Source organism: Haliaeetus albicilla, chromosome 13 (genome assembly GCF_947461875.1).
Source record: "Haliaeetus albicilla chromosome 13, bHalAlb1.1, whole genome shotgun sequence".
NCBI classification, from domain to species: Eukaryota; Metazoa; Chordata; class Aves; order Accipitriformes; family Accipitridae; genus Haliaeetus; species Haliaeetus albicilla.
Genome location: NC_091495.1, coordinates 34,847,965 through 34,866,796, shown reverse-complemented (window position 1 = coordinate 34,866,796; position 18,832 = coordinate 34,847,965). Strand labels below are relative to the sequence as shown.

Below are 18,832 nucleotides of genomic sequence, written 5' to 3'. Positions count from 1 at the left end.
TGTTCTTGCTACAAAGACATAAAAGGACTTAACTTTGGCAGAAGACTTACATGGTTTTACCTAATAATCTTAAGGACTTCACTTTGGCAGAAGACTTACACAGTTTTACTTAATAACCTTAAACTGCTGGTCCAGATGCACTTTGCGTGTAAGTGAATATAATAAAGTCCAGCTAAGTCAGTGGATTTCCACAGATTTATGCCATTGGGGCCCTGTTGTTATTTTACGCCAGTTTTAATTTCTCTATAGGAGAAGTTACATACAGCAGCCTAATGGGGAACCTGCAGCCTTAACAGGGGCCAACCAGTCTAGTACAGCCTTCACGACAGCAGCACAGCTGAGGGGAAATGCACATTCCATGGCACGGTCTGCAGCACTGTACAGACAAGGTTATACACTCTAATTTGCCACTAGATCACTACATAAGGCCCTGACAAAGGCGAAGTCAAACAGTTCGAACAAAAGGCTAATACAGAAGTGGAATGGAAACGGATCCTGAAGCTGAAGGTAGGCAGGGCCTCTGGAAAAGCAGGTCTACAGTCAGTAGGAAAAATATTTGAAGTTTGCTGTTGTGGGATGAAACTGTGTCCTGAGAGGTGGGGAAATGGCTCCAGCAGCCCTTTTTAGGTGAAGAATACCAGCCACTGGCCTTAGAAGGAGATAAGCAGGTGCTTATCAGCTGATGGCAAACAACTGTCAGTCTGTCAGGCTAAGAACGCTTATGGACAAGCCCTTCCAGCTGCCTCTGCCAGCTACGCCTGGAGCATCTGGAGAGAACACATAAACCTTGAGCTACGTTTGGCATGCCACTGAAAGTAAGTAATCTATGGATTGGCCAAAGTAACTACAGGTACTAGACTTGTAGAAATTACTGTATATGAGAACTATTTCTATGCAGAAGTATCTAATTCCAAAACAATTATCTGAACGAATGTGAGCTGATGATTTAGGCTGTCTGGCTATTTGGTTCCATTATATTTCTTTTCTGCCAAGTGCATTGTTCTGGGAAAAATAATATTCACGAGAGCACAATTTAGAGTCCCCAAATTAGTTAATTTTGAGTATTTTTTTCTTTCGTTAGAATTTTCGCATTGATTGAGTGTGTAAATCAAGAGAAAAATCACAGTCTATGATACCTTATTCCCAGAAAAAAATGCAGTAAAAATACAAACCACTTGGGTATTGTTCATCTTTTGACAATACTTGACAGTAGGAAAGAGAGAAACTGACTGACTCTGAACTTTGATTACAGCAGTTTATCACATTGTTCAAAAAGGCATCAGTTTTAACTCAAAGTAGACCGTAATACAGCACAAGCTGGTGTCTCACACTCTCCAAAACATCAGCCACACTTTAACAGTGAACTCAGTCCCTGCTCATTAAAATAATTCTGCTCCCAAGTAGATTCTGCCATTGGCATAAGCAGCAATAGCTGTGAATTTGGAATCTGCTCCTTCTGGGCCAAGAGAACTTCTCCCCTGCACAAATACGTTAGGGAGGAGGTGGCTGAGCCCTTGGCAGAGCATTCAAACTGAAACACAAACTGAAGAAGATTATCTTTCTCAGATGGATGCCCCCAAGGGGCATCTTTTTTGAATCTTAAAATAAAAAGTCAATTTTTTGCCTTGCCAAATGTCTTGGCCTAGCTGTGCTCAACCACTCCATGGCTGAGGGATGATGAGACCAGTTTTGATTTTGTCCTCTCCCACAGTGTCTGAAAGGCTCTCTCTGTGCTTCCCTTGCTGCTAACTGCAGCAGAGAGGGGGAAGAAGGGAACGCTGCGGCCAGTGCTCTTTGCCTAGCTGGGGGGGAAGTCCTTTCCCCCAGGACAGTGGGAAGCTCCAGAGGACTGCTCTCACCACTCAGGCATTAAAGTCCCCTCCGTACATTTATATGTACTAACTAATAATTTTTCCAGGGTCCACTGTTCTTAGCAAGAAAGAGCTAACTTCACACACTCTTTCAACTTCCAGGGTCATGTCTTGCTCTTTATTCAAATGGTTGCAAAGTCTTATTTTTAACAAGGAGAGCATGGCCAAGTGAGCCAGCAGCTCTACCAGACCTTGCTGACCCCCCCTTGCAGCTATGCGGCTGGCTCCAATGTCCCCCGGGGGCTCCAGGGAGGGCTACGGAGCATCGCTTGCAGGGAAGCCTGAATCGGACTGTGACATTATGTGAATCAGAAAAAGCTTTACTTATCCCCAGACCCCATCCATCCTACAATTCCTTACTCATCGTTGTGTCGTGAAGGTCCCTCTGGCCATCGCTCCTGACCTCTTTGGGAACTGAGTGGGAGGGGAGACCTCTTTGAGGGCCAGGAGACAACACAAGGTCCCAGGATCCTCCTTATCACGCTCGCCTGCCTAAAACCCTCGGGTGGCTCTGGGCCAATTTCCCTCATTGACACGTGGGGGACACGTGGGGGTGGGAAATGGTTGTGGCAGCTCGCACTGGGCGAAAGGGAGGTGGCGAAGGGACGGAACGACCACCCCGTCTCCTTGCAGGCACCCGCGCGAGGATGGGATGGCCAAGGGCCCTGTGGAAGGCGACCGAGTTAGTGAGACGGACTCGCTAATTCCAGGTGTCTGCCCGAGGCCTGGCAGAGCCTGAGATTTGCTGGCTAAGGTGGGGCCAACGCGGGAGGGAGCCGGAGGGTCTTCTAACCCCGAGCGGAGGCTGTGGGGTCGCCGGGCAGTCGGGAAGGGCCGGCGAGCAAAGCGCCAAGGAGAAAAAAGCCTGGGAGGATGACGGACGTGAAGTAGCCCCCCATCCCTCGGCCTCCAGCCCGACGCCAGGGCGCTGGGCCCAAAAAATCCCCGGGGCTGAGCGTCGCCTCGGCTCCTGAGGGGACTCACTCACCTTGTGCTGCTTCCACATGGCGCCCAGGGCCTTCACCTCGTGCTTGCCGTGCTTGCCCTCCTCCAGGCACTGGTAGCAGACGGGGCTGCGGCAGCTCACGCAGTACATGCTGTAGTTCTCCAGGTCGTGCTCGGCGCACGTCGGGACCTTCCGGCCGCCTCCTCCTCCTCCGCCGCCGCCGCCGCCGCCTCCGCCGCCTCCCGCCCCTTTCCCGCCATCGCCGCCGCCGGGGGCGCCCGGCTGTCCGGGCGGCGGGACCAGGCGGTGCTTGGCGAAGGGCCCGCGGGCCGGGTGGCAGCGGAGCTGGCAGGAGGCGCAGTACAGCACCTCGCACTGCTCGCAAAGCACCGCGGCCGGCTCGGCCGGGCTGCGGTCGCAGAGCTGGCACTTGGCGGCGGCGGCGGCTCGGCCCTGCTGGTAGCGTTGCACGATGGCCTCCAGCAAGCGGTTGCGCTGGAAGCCGCGGAGGCCGCGCTGGTCCAGGGAAGCGCTCCGGTGGCACTGCGGGCAGGTGAGGGAAGAGCTGGCGGGGCCGGCGCCCCTCGGAGCCGCCGCCGCCGCCGCCGCCGCTCCCGGGGGTGCCGGCACCAGCGGCAGCACCCGCACGCCGTTGGGGGACTTGAGGCTGGGGGTGTAGGAGCCGTAGCCGCTGTCGGTCTCGCTGTGCAGGCTCAGCTTGTCGGCGTGGTCCCCTCCGCCGCCGCCCGCCGCGCACTCCGAGTCCGGGCAGGCGGCGGAGCCCGCGGCGGCTCCCGGCCCCGGTGAGGCGGCGGCGGCGGCGGCGGCTGAGGCGGGCGGCGGGGGTCCCCGCGGGTGGAGCAGGGGCGGCAGGTGCTGCTCGCTCTCCGGGGTCTGCACGGCGATGGTGCGGGCGCAGGGCAGGCAGACGTTGTGCGAGCAGGGCAGGATGATGGGTTCCCGGAAAAGCGAACCGCACACCGGGCACTTCAGCTCCTCTTCCATGGCCGCGGCGCGGGGCTTTGTGTGAGGGGAGCGGGCGGGCTCAGGCGGGAGCTGAGGGGTGGCCGCCGGCTCCCCCCATCCCCCGCGCCGCCCGCCGCCGCCGGCTTCGCCTCAGGGAGCCGGGGAGCGGGCGGAGGGCCCCGCTCCCGCCCGTTCAGCACCCGCCGGGGCTAGACAGCTCCGGCCGGGGCCGGGACCGGGGCCGGGACCGGGACCGGGGCCGGAGGGGGCCGGGGCCGGAGGGGGCCGGGGCCGGGGGAACCGCCCGGAGGCTGTTCGGGGCTCGGGAAGGGCTCCCTCAGGCCGGTGGCTCGGTCAGGGAGCGCGGTGGGGCTGTTTTAACGTTGGTGGCATAGAGTAATAATATATGGGGAAGGGAGGCGGGGGGAGGAGGGAGGGCAGGAGTGGGAAGGGGCGGGAGGAGCCCTCGCCAGCAAATAAGTGGTCGCTCTCTCTACGGCTGGGGACGGCGAAAACATTTTTTTAAAGGCTCTCTCCGTACAGCGATGTCTTTATAGGTTTAAATAAAGCCATTGTTTGGGTAGCGGGTTGAAGGCGGGCGGGGTTTCGTCATCCCTTGTAGCCCTCTCCTCCCTCCCCGAGGAAAGGAGGACGCTTCCCAAAAAAACCTGAGAGCCCGCTTCTCCTTCGTACGGGTCTCAGCATGCCGGAGCAGAACCGAGACGCACAAAATGTCAGGCGCTGTTAGAGGGAGGCATGGAAAAGGGGTTGAGAGAGAAGCGCCAAGGCCGGTTGCAAATGGGGCGGCTGGAAGGGAGGGAAGGGAGCAGCGGGCGGCGAGACGTGCCGCATCGCCCCAGCTCGGAGCCGTGTAACCCCATCAGAAATTTGCTGCCAAGATAAATCAGGGATGACAGCTGAGAGTTTGTGAACTGAAAATAACCATCCTTAGAAGAAAGAAACCAGCAGTGGGAAGTCCCCCCGTCTGTTTTGTTTACTCTACATATGCTTAGTGTGGATGTAACAGTGGTTTATTTTCATAGTGAAGAGATGATGCGTAAGAGTGATTTCACTGCTTCTTTCCTTTTTTTTTTTTTTTTTAAATTCATCTATCTTGTTTAAAAGCCACTTCTGTATTAACTTCAGTTCCTTAAGCAGATCCTAATTTTTTGTTTGTTTTAAAATGCAAGCTGGTTGTTTCAGAGCAGCTCTTTCAAAAATATAAAACTAACTGGTGTCAAATGAAAAAAAAAAAGAAAAGCGAGAACATCTTAAAGGCATCCCCTCTCATCATAATGTTTCTGAGGACATGATGAGCATTTGGTGACACTGGGTAGGAAAGGATTTTCTAGTTTCAGGCTTTGCTCTTGCCAGATTATTAAAACTGTCGATGCATAGAAAAGGAGGAATGGAGACAGAGAGCAGGAATATATTAAAGGTTCCAGTTTTTTCAGTCTTTCCTCTGCCCTTTTCCTTCTTGTATCTTGCCTAGCCGTTCTCATGTCAAGCTGAGGGGGAAGAAAGCCCCGAGGGGTTTAAAGCTTTGGAGTTCCCCAGTTCAAGGTGGAAAGGGGAAGGTTTGTCCTCTGTCACAGAAAAGAAACAGCCCTGACTCACATAAACCCTCCGGTCTTCTGGCTAGGTATCTTCTTCTTTGGTGTAACCTCTGTGCCGAGGTTGAGAGTTTATAGACTGACTGTGTGTTTGGGCTACCTCCAGCCAGAAACCTCAGCTGTGCAAGGAATGGTCTGAAACACCTCTGATTTCACAGCTACCTTATGCTACTATATCATAAGAAAAAAGCTGTGGGTGAAATGCTGTTATGTTCATAGTCTCTGTTCTTTGCTCTACCATCTGTCAGCAGCGGGAGTGGATATGTGCTAAAGATTTCTTGCAGATCCATAGGTGAATCCAAGGTGCAAATTTCAAGTCTGTGTTGGGAGCCATAAACCTAAAGGTAATTAGGAAGGCACAGTAGCTTTTTTTGTGGACTTTAGCTTTCTTTCTTTACCTGTGTTGGGTGTAAGGTGACAGTGATCATAACGTGTGTAATGATAGCACTAGGTCTGAGACATCTAAGCAAAACTGGACATATCAGACAAGAAGTGGTGGAGATGAAAAGGTTTGAACACCAAACCCAACCAGCTCCCCTTTGTAGCTGCCTTTTAGCCAGGGCTTACGACTTCCACAGTTCCAATACAGTGAATATTACATTTCCATTTTGACCATTACTCTAGAGTTTATGTGAAATCCTAGGATTGTTTGCGCTTGACAACAGAGGGAAATGGCAAGAAAGAAACCATCTCTGAAGTACAACCCCTCTCTTTCAAACCAAATTTTCTTCTCCTGATCTGGCCTCAGAGCATATTTCCATAATAGATGACATTTGAAATGGAGATGAAAAAGTGATCTGGTCTTCTCTGTACTGTGGTGTGACTTGTACTTCATTCAACATCTTTTTCCACCTACTTTAGAAGTTTGTCTGAAGCGTTTATGCCCAGGAAACCTATGGCTTTGAGAGAAGGGAGAGCTGCGTGGTTTGCTGCACCCATTCCCCTATCCTACTGATCCCAGAATTACTCTTGCTTCCAAGGAATTGTAGAGTTTGAGTGCAGAAACCTTCATCCCCATGGCACCAGAGACTGCTGATGGCACTAGCATCCACTGTAACGATACTCAATGCTCTGATGGGTTTAGGTTGCAGAGCACAGATTTTCCTCCCTATGACAAATATTTATCTATAGAACTGTAAGTGCGCTACTGATGATGACCAGTCAAAACACACCGCTGTCATCCTTACTGCTCCAGAGACTGATCTAAGCATTGAAAAATGCCACTGAGCTTGAGCAGACTGACTTTGGACACCCTTACTCTTGGTGAAGAACAGATCACACTGAGTCGTTCCCACTAATTTTAATGGAGCTATTCATAAAGCACTGTTTGGTCTGAGCCTGATAGAATTGGGCCTTTACTATGTTTTGTAATTGAGCCATTTTTATAATGGAGATGATCCCTATGATTTTTCGTCTTTTTATGTTCAAATGAGTCTTTAATCTGTTAGAGCTGTAACGGTGTATGGATAACCTAGAAACCCTATTCTGGCAGTCCTGGCTTTGATCTTTATTTTAATACTTCAGTATCACTAGTATCATCCCCTTAAACTATTTACCCTCTGTAAGAACTTATTAGCATCTTTTATATTGCCCCTGACAGGAAAAAAGCTAATGAAGAAGTTTATTTATAAATTTATATAAAAAAAAAGATAAGGCAGGTTGCGGTACAGCCCCTCAGTAAGGAGAGAGATTTGATTCATCTTTTTGCCTCTCTTGTTTTATTGCTTATGCCTTCTCCTTCTGTTTGCTGGTTTTAGGGGGGTTGGGTTGTTTTCCCATTCCTTTTTTTGTACTTTTTTATATTTTATATTGCTCTCACACATTAACCCCTTTCCAATTAGTTTTCCTTCTTTCTTTTCTCATTTTTTTCCTTCAATAGCTGTCCACCAAGGTCACTTCACTTTCTTCAGTTTTCTTCTTTTACCACTGCTGTTTCCCCATGGGGAACTTTTTGATGCCAGTATTCCAGCATCGCTCCCGCTAACGGGCATCACTCCAAGCACACATCCTCTCATTTGAAGGGTAACAGAGAAAAAAAAAGATCTTATCTCCGCAGGTGCTTATTCCATTGCAAAAAGGAGGACAGAGAGAGAGTTCACAAGAGAAAAAACACACCTGGGCTGATGCCAGCAGCTTGTGGGGAGGCATAAGGTGAAGAGTCTTGCTGCCTCGTTATAAATGCTTGGTGCTCAATTATTGGTGGAGGATGCCCTCAGCAACCACTGTGGATGATGCAGCTGCAGGTCACCTCTGAATTTTAGGCCGGAGTACTAACTGGTGGCTGTGTGTTTTGATACACACCCCACCACCACCTTGGCATTGCTCTTATGCATAACAAAAAACACACCACACTGTAATCTCCCCTCTCTGCTTGTTCTTCATGTTCTTTACCCAGACTCTTCTCCCCAACATTACCAGCTCCAGCTGATGCTGCACTTTCTGTTTGAGGGGTGATGTGGCAAAGAGGCATGGGAGGGCAGGCTTCTGCCGTGGCTTAGAGGAAAAGCTGATGTATACGGTCTGTGGGGCAGGCCAGCTTTGGAAATGGTAGCTATGCATTACCCCTTTCCGTTCTTTCTTTGGTTTTGTAGATTTGTGTTAGGTACATTAGGTAGGTGTAACAGTTTTGAAATCGGTTTGGTTTGGGGGGAGGGGAGTTTTGAGCATGCATTCAAGTAGCTATTATGTTATTTAGGGTTTTCAAATGTTTGCACATTGATCTGTTCATGAAAGGAATGAAGGCAGAGCTTGGCAGGAGCCCAGAAGAGTGCCACAGAAGCATGGCTGCTGATAAAAACCTTATCTGTTGGCTAGCAGAAGACTGTATCTCTAATAAAAATGCAGCTACGTATTGAGTTTTCTCTGTCAGAGGAGTAAATCTGCCATAAAAAATATAATTCACAACAGAGGACAATTCTATACAATGGAATTTGATTCAGACTGTCTGCTGAGTATATGCTTGCTGTGATGGTTAAATGGCAAAAAATGATGCTTGATCCTAAACATTGCTTGACAAATACTCGCACTTCTAAATCTATTTCAGCAATCTATGAATGAAATTCAATACAGAGGAAAATACTGCTTTAAACATACATGCCAACAAAAAGTGGTAGGTTGGCACAGACAAATTTCAGTAAGAGGTCAGTTTCAACACTTATTCGCAAATTTGTGCTGAAAAGAAAGCACAAAAGGCACTAACCTACAGTCAGGACTCTTGAAAAATAAAATCTCATGTTTCTGTGATGTAAAAATACCTCAGCCTGCAAGGCTCTGGAATTACTCCAGGGACGTCTTGGCTTTTCTGCTGCGTGAGGAGCCCTCTCTGTTTTTACTGTTCCTGCAGTGGAGTGAGATCCTTTCCTTCGCTGCTACAGTGGGACCTGCAGGCAGCATCCTCAGTGGGGTGCTTGGTCTTTTGAGAGGGGAGAAGACGAAAGCGCTGGCCCCTGAGCAGCTGCGTGGGAAGGAAAGCAGGAAATTGTGCCCTGCTTTGGACCCATTCCAGAACACCATTGACAACGGGATCATGGTCAGCATCTTCACAGTACGATTATTGTAGGGAGCTCTTGTGGCATTTGCTGCCCTTTTTTTAAGTAAGCGTGTAAATTCGCATAGAGCTGATTCGGTTTCAGCGGTATTATGGCAGAGGTTGGGTTACGGCTCCACATTTTGTTCCCCTTGCCCACCAGAGGAGAGGGTCGTAGGAAGCTGTCCTGAGCACGGACTTGCAGCCTGTCTCAACCCTCTGCATCCGTCCTCCTGTGGTTCCCTGCTCTCCCCAGCTGTCCCCACGGTCATCTTATTCATGCCTGTAAGGAAAAGAAGTTTGTCTGACTTTTTTTTATATAAAATCCAAACCTGTCCTAATATTCTCTTATGGTAGGAAGACTGGAAGGAGGTAGGAAAAAGTAATGGCATCCTAAGCGTTGGGGGGTGGGAGGGAAGAGCAAAGAGGGACAAACATCCCCAACAAAAACAAAGAGCAAGTAATCTTAACATTGAAGTGCCAGCGTTTCCTAAGAGCACAGGACGGGCCGAAAGAAAACAGACATTTGGAAAAGAAGCTGGGCTGGGTTACATACTTGTATATACAGTTGTAAAGTGGAGGTAATTGCCACCATGTGGCAATCTCTGCACATGTAAAGAAAATCCTTACATAAACAGGGTAGTGAATTTTTGTCCCTGAGCTGGGCTAGGGAGCTGATCCATTTATGACTCATTGAAAAAGGTCTTTGATCAAGCAGGGAGGCCCAAGCAGCTTTTGAACAGCTTTACCATACATAAGAAAAGATAAAAAAGTGCTGTTGTTGTTTAGCAAAAGACAACTAGTGAGGAAATTTCCCTGAGTCATGAAGGATCTATAAATACTCTAAGAAATGGGCTTTGCTTTTCTATTCTGCAAGTAGCTCGAGATCAGCCCCTCCCACAAGGTCTCCAGAAACCGTGCCCTGAACGCATATTTGGAAGACCAGGAGACCTGTGAACCCTGCTTTGGCTGTAACTACTGGGACAAAATTTACGTGGAGTTCTAGTGGGTTTGACCAAAGCCTTCTCTATTTATTACAATGTCACCCAGGAGCATTGAAAATCAAGAGACTTGGAAGCTGAAGGGAGAAGCAAGGGGTAGGAGCCAAGAAAACAGGATCACTGGGGAGAAATGTTGTAGGTGATAATTGCGAGTGAGACCAGATTGACAGGTTGCAGAAACAGGGGCTGCCTAGGGCTTCCCCTTCTCTTTTCAGCTTGGTTTCTATTAAGTAAACAAGAACTCCTACACTGTTACGCACCAGAGAATCAAGACAGGAGAGGCCTCTTACGAGCGTGGGGACTCATGTCCTGCCAGTTGATGATGAGACAAGCACTGTAATCCGGCATAAATCTGTGTCATCACTCTAAAGGGAGGTCCTTTCTGCCACCGCCCCTAGCTGTCCAGTCTCATCGCCTCTCCCGCGCTCACAGTAGCTTTCACACAGCCACAAGAATTAAACCAGCCCAGGACAGTTAGTTTTCAGCATCAGCCTCTTGATTCAGAGATGCCTGTGCCTGCACAAGGACGGGAGTGGGCAGCACCACTGAGAATTTGTACTGGATCTAAAGAGAAATGTCCATGGCCTGAGACATCAGCATCAATCAGGTGGGGAGCCACGTCCACAAGATGCTGAGCTTTCTATACCTTTTTTTCATCAACGCAGCACCTCACCCACCCGAGATTTATGCACCCCTCTCTTCAGCAGCTCGTTGAGCTGCCTAGTAGGAGGGAGAAAATAGATGTCAGCCAAATCAATTGCACTCACACCAGCAATGTATTTTATTGCTTCGTTTAGCATTACATTTTCTGATTTGAAAAACAATTTATTTCTGCCTTCGGTCTCTCTTTCCCTTTGCTATGTTTTCCTTTCTTCTATGATGGTATCTTTTAATATTCTTAAATAAGTACAGAAATTCTGCTTCCCTCTTTCTTGTGTTGCTTTCCCTTGCTACTCTTCACTCTCTCCTTGTTGCAGAGAAACTCCCTTGCTCCTTCACCCTCCCCTCCTGACACCCATCGCAGCCTTTCAGCCCTTCTCCCACCTTTGTCTCCCCCACAGACAAGAGGGAAGCAAGCTGGAGAACACGATTCCTATACAAAATGGTGGGGTTTATCCCGTCAGTCCCCTGCACTGGCTATGGTGAGAAACCCTCATTCAACAGATGGAAGATTTGCCTGCCTGTCCCTCAGGCGCTAAAGATGCTGACCACGAGGTTTTCATTTCCACATCGCTGTGATGCAAGAGGCAGAGGATCCTCCCTGGGGAGAACCCCTCCCATAAGAGATTTTATTCGTCAGTGTGCATTGCCCGATGCCAGCCCCTGAACAGAAGCAGAGCAGAGGGGTGTGCATGAAGAAAGCAGCAGCATCAGACTCCTGTGCTCCTCCAGCAATGTAGGTCATCGAGGGACGTGGGAAGCTGCCACCATTTAGCCTCCTGGGAAGTACTAACCTAGAAGAAATGCCAGGCCCTCTCTGGTCCAAAGTCAGAAGGTACAAAGACAACTGTGAGTCCCACAAAGCACACCGACAGTCTGGTCCGTCAGCTTCAAATTCTTATTTACGTGGATTTTGCACCATTATAACCACTGATTTCAATAGCAGGAGCTGCTTTTCACTGTAGTGTGTACATAACATGAAGTATGCATGGAATCAAGTACATTCACTTTCCTCTTTATGCTTCTGCCCTCGTCCTGTAGGAATGGCTAATCCACTTTCAGGCCTCCTACTCATTCCTCAAGCTTCATTATTTCCCAGTACCCACCACATGGGAAACCAGAATTCCATAAATCCCACTTCTCAGAAAAAAAACCAACCATTACCAATCTGATTTCACTTTTCTTCTTATACTTGCTTTGATACCCACAAAGATAAATGAAATGGCAAGATTTGTGAAATACCCAATCTACTGCATGCATATTTAAAACCGAATCCATCAGCACATTACCCCAGCTGCAGAGAGATTAGTCAGAATCTCCCCCCTCAACTTTTCCCTCCTAAGTCTCTTGCTGGGCTCTTGCCTCTGAGTTGATTCCACTTTTAATTTTATGTTTCTGTCAATAGCAGAGAAGTAAAACAGCTGAAAGGGACAGATAAGGGACTTAGCCCACTACAACCACCATCCAACTCCAAATTGGATTGACTGGCTGAGTGCCCCCAAATCCTCCATGGATATGCAATTTAATAGAAAGAAAAGCTCCACACACAAAGAAAAATATGCAGAAAATAATAAGGCCACTGTATGAAACATAACAGTTTCAGCAATATGTATAAGATTATAGTCTTAATTCAAACAAAATGTAACATACATGCTCTTATGTTACCTGAGGAAAAAAGAACCCCAGCTGATTATTTAATTTGTCCTTTTACTAAATGATTTAATTTTTAGCAAGCCATTACCCAAGGAAGAACATAAAAAAGGCCATATCGCAACAGCCTAACGATGAACCTGGTCCACCTTGTCTTTGACAGCAGCCAGTAATGGATACCGAGGGAAGACTCTAAAATAGGAGTGCAACAAAACAGATGGGGAAAAGAAATGCTAAGGATCACTTGAGGAAGAGGAAAAATAGGTTAAGGCAGGCGGAGGAACTAAAGTAATTCCCTCAGTTTTGTAGACGGCTGTATATGCATCGTATCAGTGCACGTGAGGCTTTACTCCCATGGATGGGCGCACATGGATTTCTTAAGCGGCAGCTCCAAGCAGGAGCGGTGCTCACAGGGAGCAGGGCTCTTGGCTGTGCATGAGTGCTCCCTTACCTGACAGCAGCGATGGAGATCTGCTCTCCTGCCTGCAGAGGCAGAGCAGCGGGGATTTGGCCAACCATTCATTTCTCTCTTTTTTTTTTTCTTTTAACTTGAGCTATTGCCCCTAAGCTTCAGCCAGTTTTAACAGCAAGCAGAAATTGTCTGTCTTCCAAGTATGCGTTGGCATCTTCTCTCATTGCTTAGTTAATGGGAAGATTAAGATTCTAACAGTCCTCCCAAACTTCTTTGTCCCAAACCAGGCAGATCTCTGCCTTAGTAGCATGCTGTGCCGTCCTCATGTCTCCTTCTCACTAGTCTTCTTTTAAATTATTTCATTTGGCTTCACAACTTGCCTTCCCTTAATCTCCTAATAGGGTAGTGACACCCTGATCCCTTTCCAGGAGCTCTGCCTGCAACCTAACCTTTCCCGACTGCCAAACTTCATCTGCTCCTCATTTCCCTCCCACTGTGCCACCAGTGTCATCAGTCCTTCTCTACGTCTTGAGCTTTCCATTTTCTTTCACTATTTTTCTGCTAGGAAAACTCAGGTTAGCCTATTCACTGCTGAACCACCACAGTAGTTGCTGAGTAACAAAAAATCAGTGGAACATTACAACGTTTGCAGCGGCTCATTTAGCAGCACCACAAATGTTTTGCACAAGGAGAGCGCAGTGATTTCTGTTTGCTCCTAATAATTGGAATATCTCCACTATGAATGCTGCTGGTTTTTTGGTTTGTTTTTTTTTATTCTGATTTGGTAAAACAGAGTCTCCATTCATGATCTGTGCACAGCGCAGGTCCGCAAGCAAGAGGTGGAGGGTGGGATTCGTTTCACCCCGAGAGAGGGGCTCATCCCGCTGCGGGACAGGCACCTCTGGCCGCGGGGACCCCCTGCCCATCGCCCTCCTTGTGCTGCTCTTGACACTCAGTGAGATTAGACCTGTCACCCACCCTTCACCTGGGTCAGGCTGGATGAGGGAAATGCCGTCTCTGGGGGCTTTTCCTGCTAAAGTGGCGGCAGCATCCCCGGTGAGGGGCTGGAGAGGTACGGCGGATGCGGGCACCAGAGGAGATGGGGGGGCATCGTTCTTTTGGCAAAACACTGGTTTGTACAACAGATCCCCACTCTGCTCACCGTCCTGCCTGCTTCGGGGCATCAGGTTATTCCTGGCCTTGCTGACAGCCCTTTCTGTTCATACAGCGAGTGTGGGTAGCGATGCTAGCTCTGACATTCAGGCTTAATTGACCCTCATCCCTCAAGGACACAGAGCAGAACAAAGAAAGGCTATGCTATAAATACGCTGAACTAGGCCACACACCCTTGTCTGGAAAGCCCTTCATCTCTCCTGTCATCATCTTGCCCAAGGAGCCTGCAGGTTCTCCGTGGTGTCTGTCCCGGGCACACATGGCTGCCCAGCCTTCCTCCGGCCCCGGCCCCGCTGAGGGCACTCGTCCCCTCTACTACCTTTGCGTGCGGAAGGACGTTCCCCTGGTCCTTCTTGTCTTCTCAGAAATTGTCACTAATCCCGGACGGCTCGCTTCGCAGCTTGTTGGGTAGGACAACGCGTTCAACCATTTCTTCAGCGGAAGCCGTAATTGTATTTCAGTCGAAGGTGCAACTGCCACCGACAAACATCTGCTCAGGCAAAAGACATTCTAAGCTAAAACTTGGGTGATACACAGGTTGGACCCACATGTAGTGGCATCATCAATGAAGTCATTATTTGAGACAGCAGACGTCTCAAAGTAATACTAGAATTTTTTTTCATGCATGTAAACCTGTTCTATGGGAGTATATGTACGTCAGATGTTCCTGTTGATCAGCTCTGAGAAATTTCAGCCTGCTTTTCTGTAGCTCTACCACAGGAGAAGGTGGATGGGAATCGGGGGTGGATGGGGTCTGCAGAAATTCTGGAAGAGGCTGCTGAGGTGACCCCCAATGAGACCAGAAGGGCACCCGCCTTCCATTTGCTTCTTCCTCTTTCCTATTTAAAATTTCAAATACTTTCACTGAGCCATTTGTCAGTCCACTACTAATAATTACAATGATAATCACAAGATCACTGGAAGTATTGAAGTGGGGTTTTGTGATGTTCTAGGACACTCAGTTGAATGGTATTATATAATAAGAAATTCAAACTATTTTTCCTGTGCGTGTTTTTTTATTTTACATCTCTACTTAAAAAGTAAAGATAGCATGCCTTGAATCTGGAATATAAAAAAGCAGCTACCTTCACATTCCAGCAATAGAAATGCAGCATGACAAACTATATACATATACATGTACACACAGCCCCCCCCCCTCAGCCTGCACAGCTGTTAATAAATATGTATTTTACATTTAGCCAGTAACTGCTGTTCAAGGTTTCTTTCCAGATGCTCAGGGATGAGTTAAACATCACTTTGATTCCAGGGTAATGCATTCCCCATATCAAAAGCTAGCAAAAGGAGCTCCTTTGATAGCAAAAGAGACAGCCAGTGGTGATTAAAACAAGCAAGCGTCCTGGGGAAGTGTTTGAAGCGAACTGCAGCCCCTGATCAAAGCACAGGTAATGTAAGCAACACAAGGCTAGTAGGAAGAAATCCTGTCTTTTATTAGACCAGCACACACTATTGGAGAAAATGGGCAACTTTTGATACACAGGCCTTTCTTCAGGTCTATCATTTGGTCTAATAAGAAGTGCTGTGTCTCCCTACCTATGTTGCTTCTCTTGTGTTCGCAGACCACTGCTGAGCCGATACTCCTGCTGCTCCGGCAGAGGTAAGTCTTGCTGACAGACGTGATTGATGCCACACTGTCTAACAGTTTAGGGGAATAAGCTCAGATCTTAATTATTCCAGTACAGAAATGCAGGTCCCAAGGAGAATTTATGTGAATTATTGAAAGAGAGCTCTGTCAGAGGAAGAAGAAACAAGCAGTTGAAAGACGTGTTTGTCAAAGCCCAACAATTCTGTTACAACAATGGCAAAAACCTATTTTCCAACATGGTGAAGGTTACTGTAGAGCGAAGCTGTCTGAAGTCTCTTGTCTCTCACAGTCACTCTCTGGCTTTGTGCAACTTTATTTTTTAATTTTTTTTATTCCAGTGACTTCAGCTATTTATTTATTTCTTCATCTGCAGCTACGCACCCCTCTGCCCTACCTGACTGTCTGGTTACTGGCCAATTGAGCCAAAAAAAAGGCCCTTCTGCCTGTTTCTCCCAAGAGCTGCCAGACTGAAAAGAAGCACATCCGAGAACAAGCAGAGAGCTGAAAAGAGCTCTCTCCAGCTCACATTTGCAAGAGCTTCACTGCTTCTCGGCTTTTCCTCCTCTCTCAGAAGCAGCTTCCTCCACCCCGAGGACTTGTGACCTCCACGGGGAATGAGGCTGAGCTGATGGTAAGAGCCTCAACCACGTGTGGTACTGCAGGGAGAAAACAGTGGACAGGGAGGGAGAAGGGAAAGGTGATTAATTGGGATGAGAATTTCTGCAAAGGTAGCATTTGACATAGAGGTGAGCAACAATGTGGAGAAGAAAGAGCCTCGAGTTCGTGTTTGGGCTCTATAAGGACATAAAACAGATTTGGGGATTGGAATTGATTTATCCTGAAAATCAGTTGGGAGCCTTGGAGAACTATGGGATGGGACTGAACTGGGGGGAGGCAGGTACAAGTCCTGGGAGGGGAGTGTGGCTCTTTTGTGAGAAGCTTGTTTGAAATTGCATCCTCTTCACTGGGCTGTGTGTGAGGTTCCTCCGGGGGAAGGACGAGAGGGACAAAACGTTAAGACAAGCCTTTATTTTTTGTGCTGCTAAAGTGAATCCTTTAGTGAAGGCTTTTGATTGAAGGTAATGGTGACACATGCTCCAGCTGTAGATCTACCACTTTGCTTCCAAACCGTCCGTGATCAGAGGAACATTTTCGCCAGCCTGCTCTGCTGCCAAACAGGCAGGCAAGCAGGAGTGAGACAGAGCAGCTGACTAATTTCCAAATGTCAAGGCTCGCCTTTAACTGTCTCTCTGCCCCCAGTTTTAGAGAGGCAGGCTGCCTATTTGTGACGGCAGTGCCTTGGGCAAGAGGACTGTTATTGCTCTTGGGACGCTGGCTGCCGATGCTGCACACCGATCCTGAAGTCTTGGCACGCAGTAATCCCTGAGGAATGCGTCTTCATCCATTTCTTCAGGGACTGTTTTTTCTTAGCCTGTGTAATATTGTGTGAGAAGCTGCTGCAAAGTCCTGTGCAAAGGCCACTTGCACTTTCCTTGTCAATGGAGAGCTGAGCTTGTGTTACAGATCCCGGCTTTGTACCAGCATGTACCTGTTTATTCCTCTTACAGACAGATCTGGTACATTGTGTACGAGACTCTCCAGGGAGCATGTACATAGTTTAACAATAACACATCGCCAAACGTATTCCCTCTCAGAGACAGAAGAAGACACAGTTATTTCCTGAAATAAACACATCCCCCATCTATCCAATCCTTTCACATTCCTTCAGAGAAAGACCTGGGGAAAGAGATGAAATTGTAACCTTTCCCTGAAAACCACTCCACAGTCCTTGCCCAAGGAGGACACAGCACAGAGGAGGTCTTGGCTGGGAATGTTCCATAGCTGTGGCACATTAGACCTAGGCACATAGCTTGTAAACCCCCAACAGCTCTTAATGAAAGAACTGACTTTTTAGCAGTCAAAAATCAAATCTTGAGGTATATTCAGAAGTAAACAAGAAACTCCTGCAATTGTTGAGAAATGGGGTGTCAGAAATGTCCATCAGTTACTGCCCACCAGATTGCTCATGCTGCAAACCATCAGATGGTTTTGACAGCTGCGTTCTGCTGAGGCTGTAACTTCTCTGAAAACTCTCCAGGGTGATGCAAAATGGGGTGTACCCATCTGTAAGTAAGTCGCATATCTATGAGTAAGCATATGAAAGCTACGTGCAAAGGTGCAAACAGATGTGAATGGAAAAATAAGAGCTCTTTGTTATGTACATTAACAGAAATTTGAGAAGAAATGGGGGAATCAGAGCCCCCTCTCCCCTGCAGGCATTTCAGCATAGCCGTTCTTGTTTTTCTCCTTTTCTCCTTCTTTTGGCTTCTCCTTTCTGTCTTACTGACCATTTTAATAACCATTTTAAGGGTGCTATTTTTCTAAGCACTGTTTCCAGCAAACTTTTCTTCCCTTTGCCACATGTCTCTCTTTCTTTCTTTCTTTCTTGTGTCCCTGGTTACACACCTCACTCTACTGCTGGGGTGATACCCCCAAATGTACACTTCGAATTTGCTTATTCCTCCCCATTATCTTTGCTCCAGCCAAAGCCCCAGTGATCTTTGAACGTGGGTCCCTATTCCCTGCAGAGGTCTTAACCTCACAAGTGGCTCTTCTTCTCTCTTTACCTTCTTCTTATTTCACTGCTTCTTTTTCAATGTCATTATCTCTCTTTTCCACCACCAACACAACCCCCTCAAAGCTGCCCCTATCTTTCTTGTCTTCCAACCTCTCCTGAGACTCTCCTCATTGAATTTCCCATAAGGATCCCTGCAAAGATCACAAGACCCGTAGAAACCCCTGCCAAAGTGCTGAAATATGCATTGGCTGTACCTGCACTGATAGCGATAGCCCTTGCGAGCCTCCCGTGTCAATCATGAACTCTACTGTTCACATGGTATCCTGCAAAGACGATAAACTAAGCACGGACTCCTGCAGAGAAAACAGAAGCTGGAAGGCCTCCCCCGGTGCTTCACATTACACTGAAACTTGAAAAAAGTAAGCATAAATATATTCAACTTTTGCAAGACAAGGAAGCACAGCAAAATGTTGCAGAATGACTCATTTAAGGAAGTTTTAGAAATGTGAAGGAAATACACAGTGCTGGGTTAAGATGCAAGGGTGATACAGAGCAGAGTGGTATTAAACTTTGGAACCTTCACAGGAAAAAAGGAGATCGGGAGGAATTAGAGCCTGGAAATTCAAAGTTAAGTTAACCCAACTGTTGCATATATAGGCAATCAGGACCAAGTTGGCTTAGAATGGCTTAAATCTGGCTCAGCACCTTCCTGCCCCAGGCTCTCTAATAGTGTTTGTCCCTAGACTATAAAGTATTTGACACCCTAAACCCTCTGTAGCTTCATCAGTTCTTTGGCCCATATTGCCGTCATCCTAAACTAGGTCTAGCACACT

The 18,832-nt window shown here is 47.8% G+C and overlaps 1 protein-coding gene and 1 long non-coding RNA gene across 4 annotated transcripts in view; one reads left to right on the top strand and one right to left on the bottom strand.

Moving 5' to 3' along the window:
- TRIM67 (tripartite motif containing 67) overlaps window positions 1–7,385 on the bottom strand; it is a 42,846-nt gene extending 35,461 nt beyond the window's left edge. For 2 of the 3 annotated variants that reach the window (XM_069800780.1, XM_069800781.1), the window contains exon 1: window positions 2,860–3,944. In XM_069800780.1, the coding sequence (XP_069656881.1) occupies window positions 2,860–3,822 (963 nt within the window). In that variant the 5' untranslated portion in view covers window positions 3,823–3,944. Of the gene's footprint in view, window positions 1–2,859 lie in introns of all 3 variants that reach the window. The other variant, XM_069800782.1, reaches the window with a different exon arrangement.
- Window positions 3,256–17,887, top strand: LOC138688661 (uncharacterized). Its single transcript, XR_011327548.1, has 3 exons — window positions 3,256–3,370; window positions 15,396–15,433; window positions 15,795–17,887. It is a non-coding gene; the product is annotated as an uncharacterized lncRNA (long non-coding RNA).
- The last annotated feature ends 945 nt before the right edge of the window (window positions 17,888–18,832 follow it).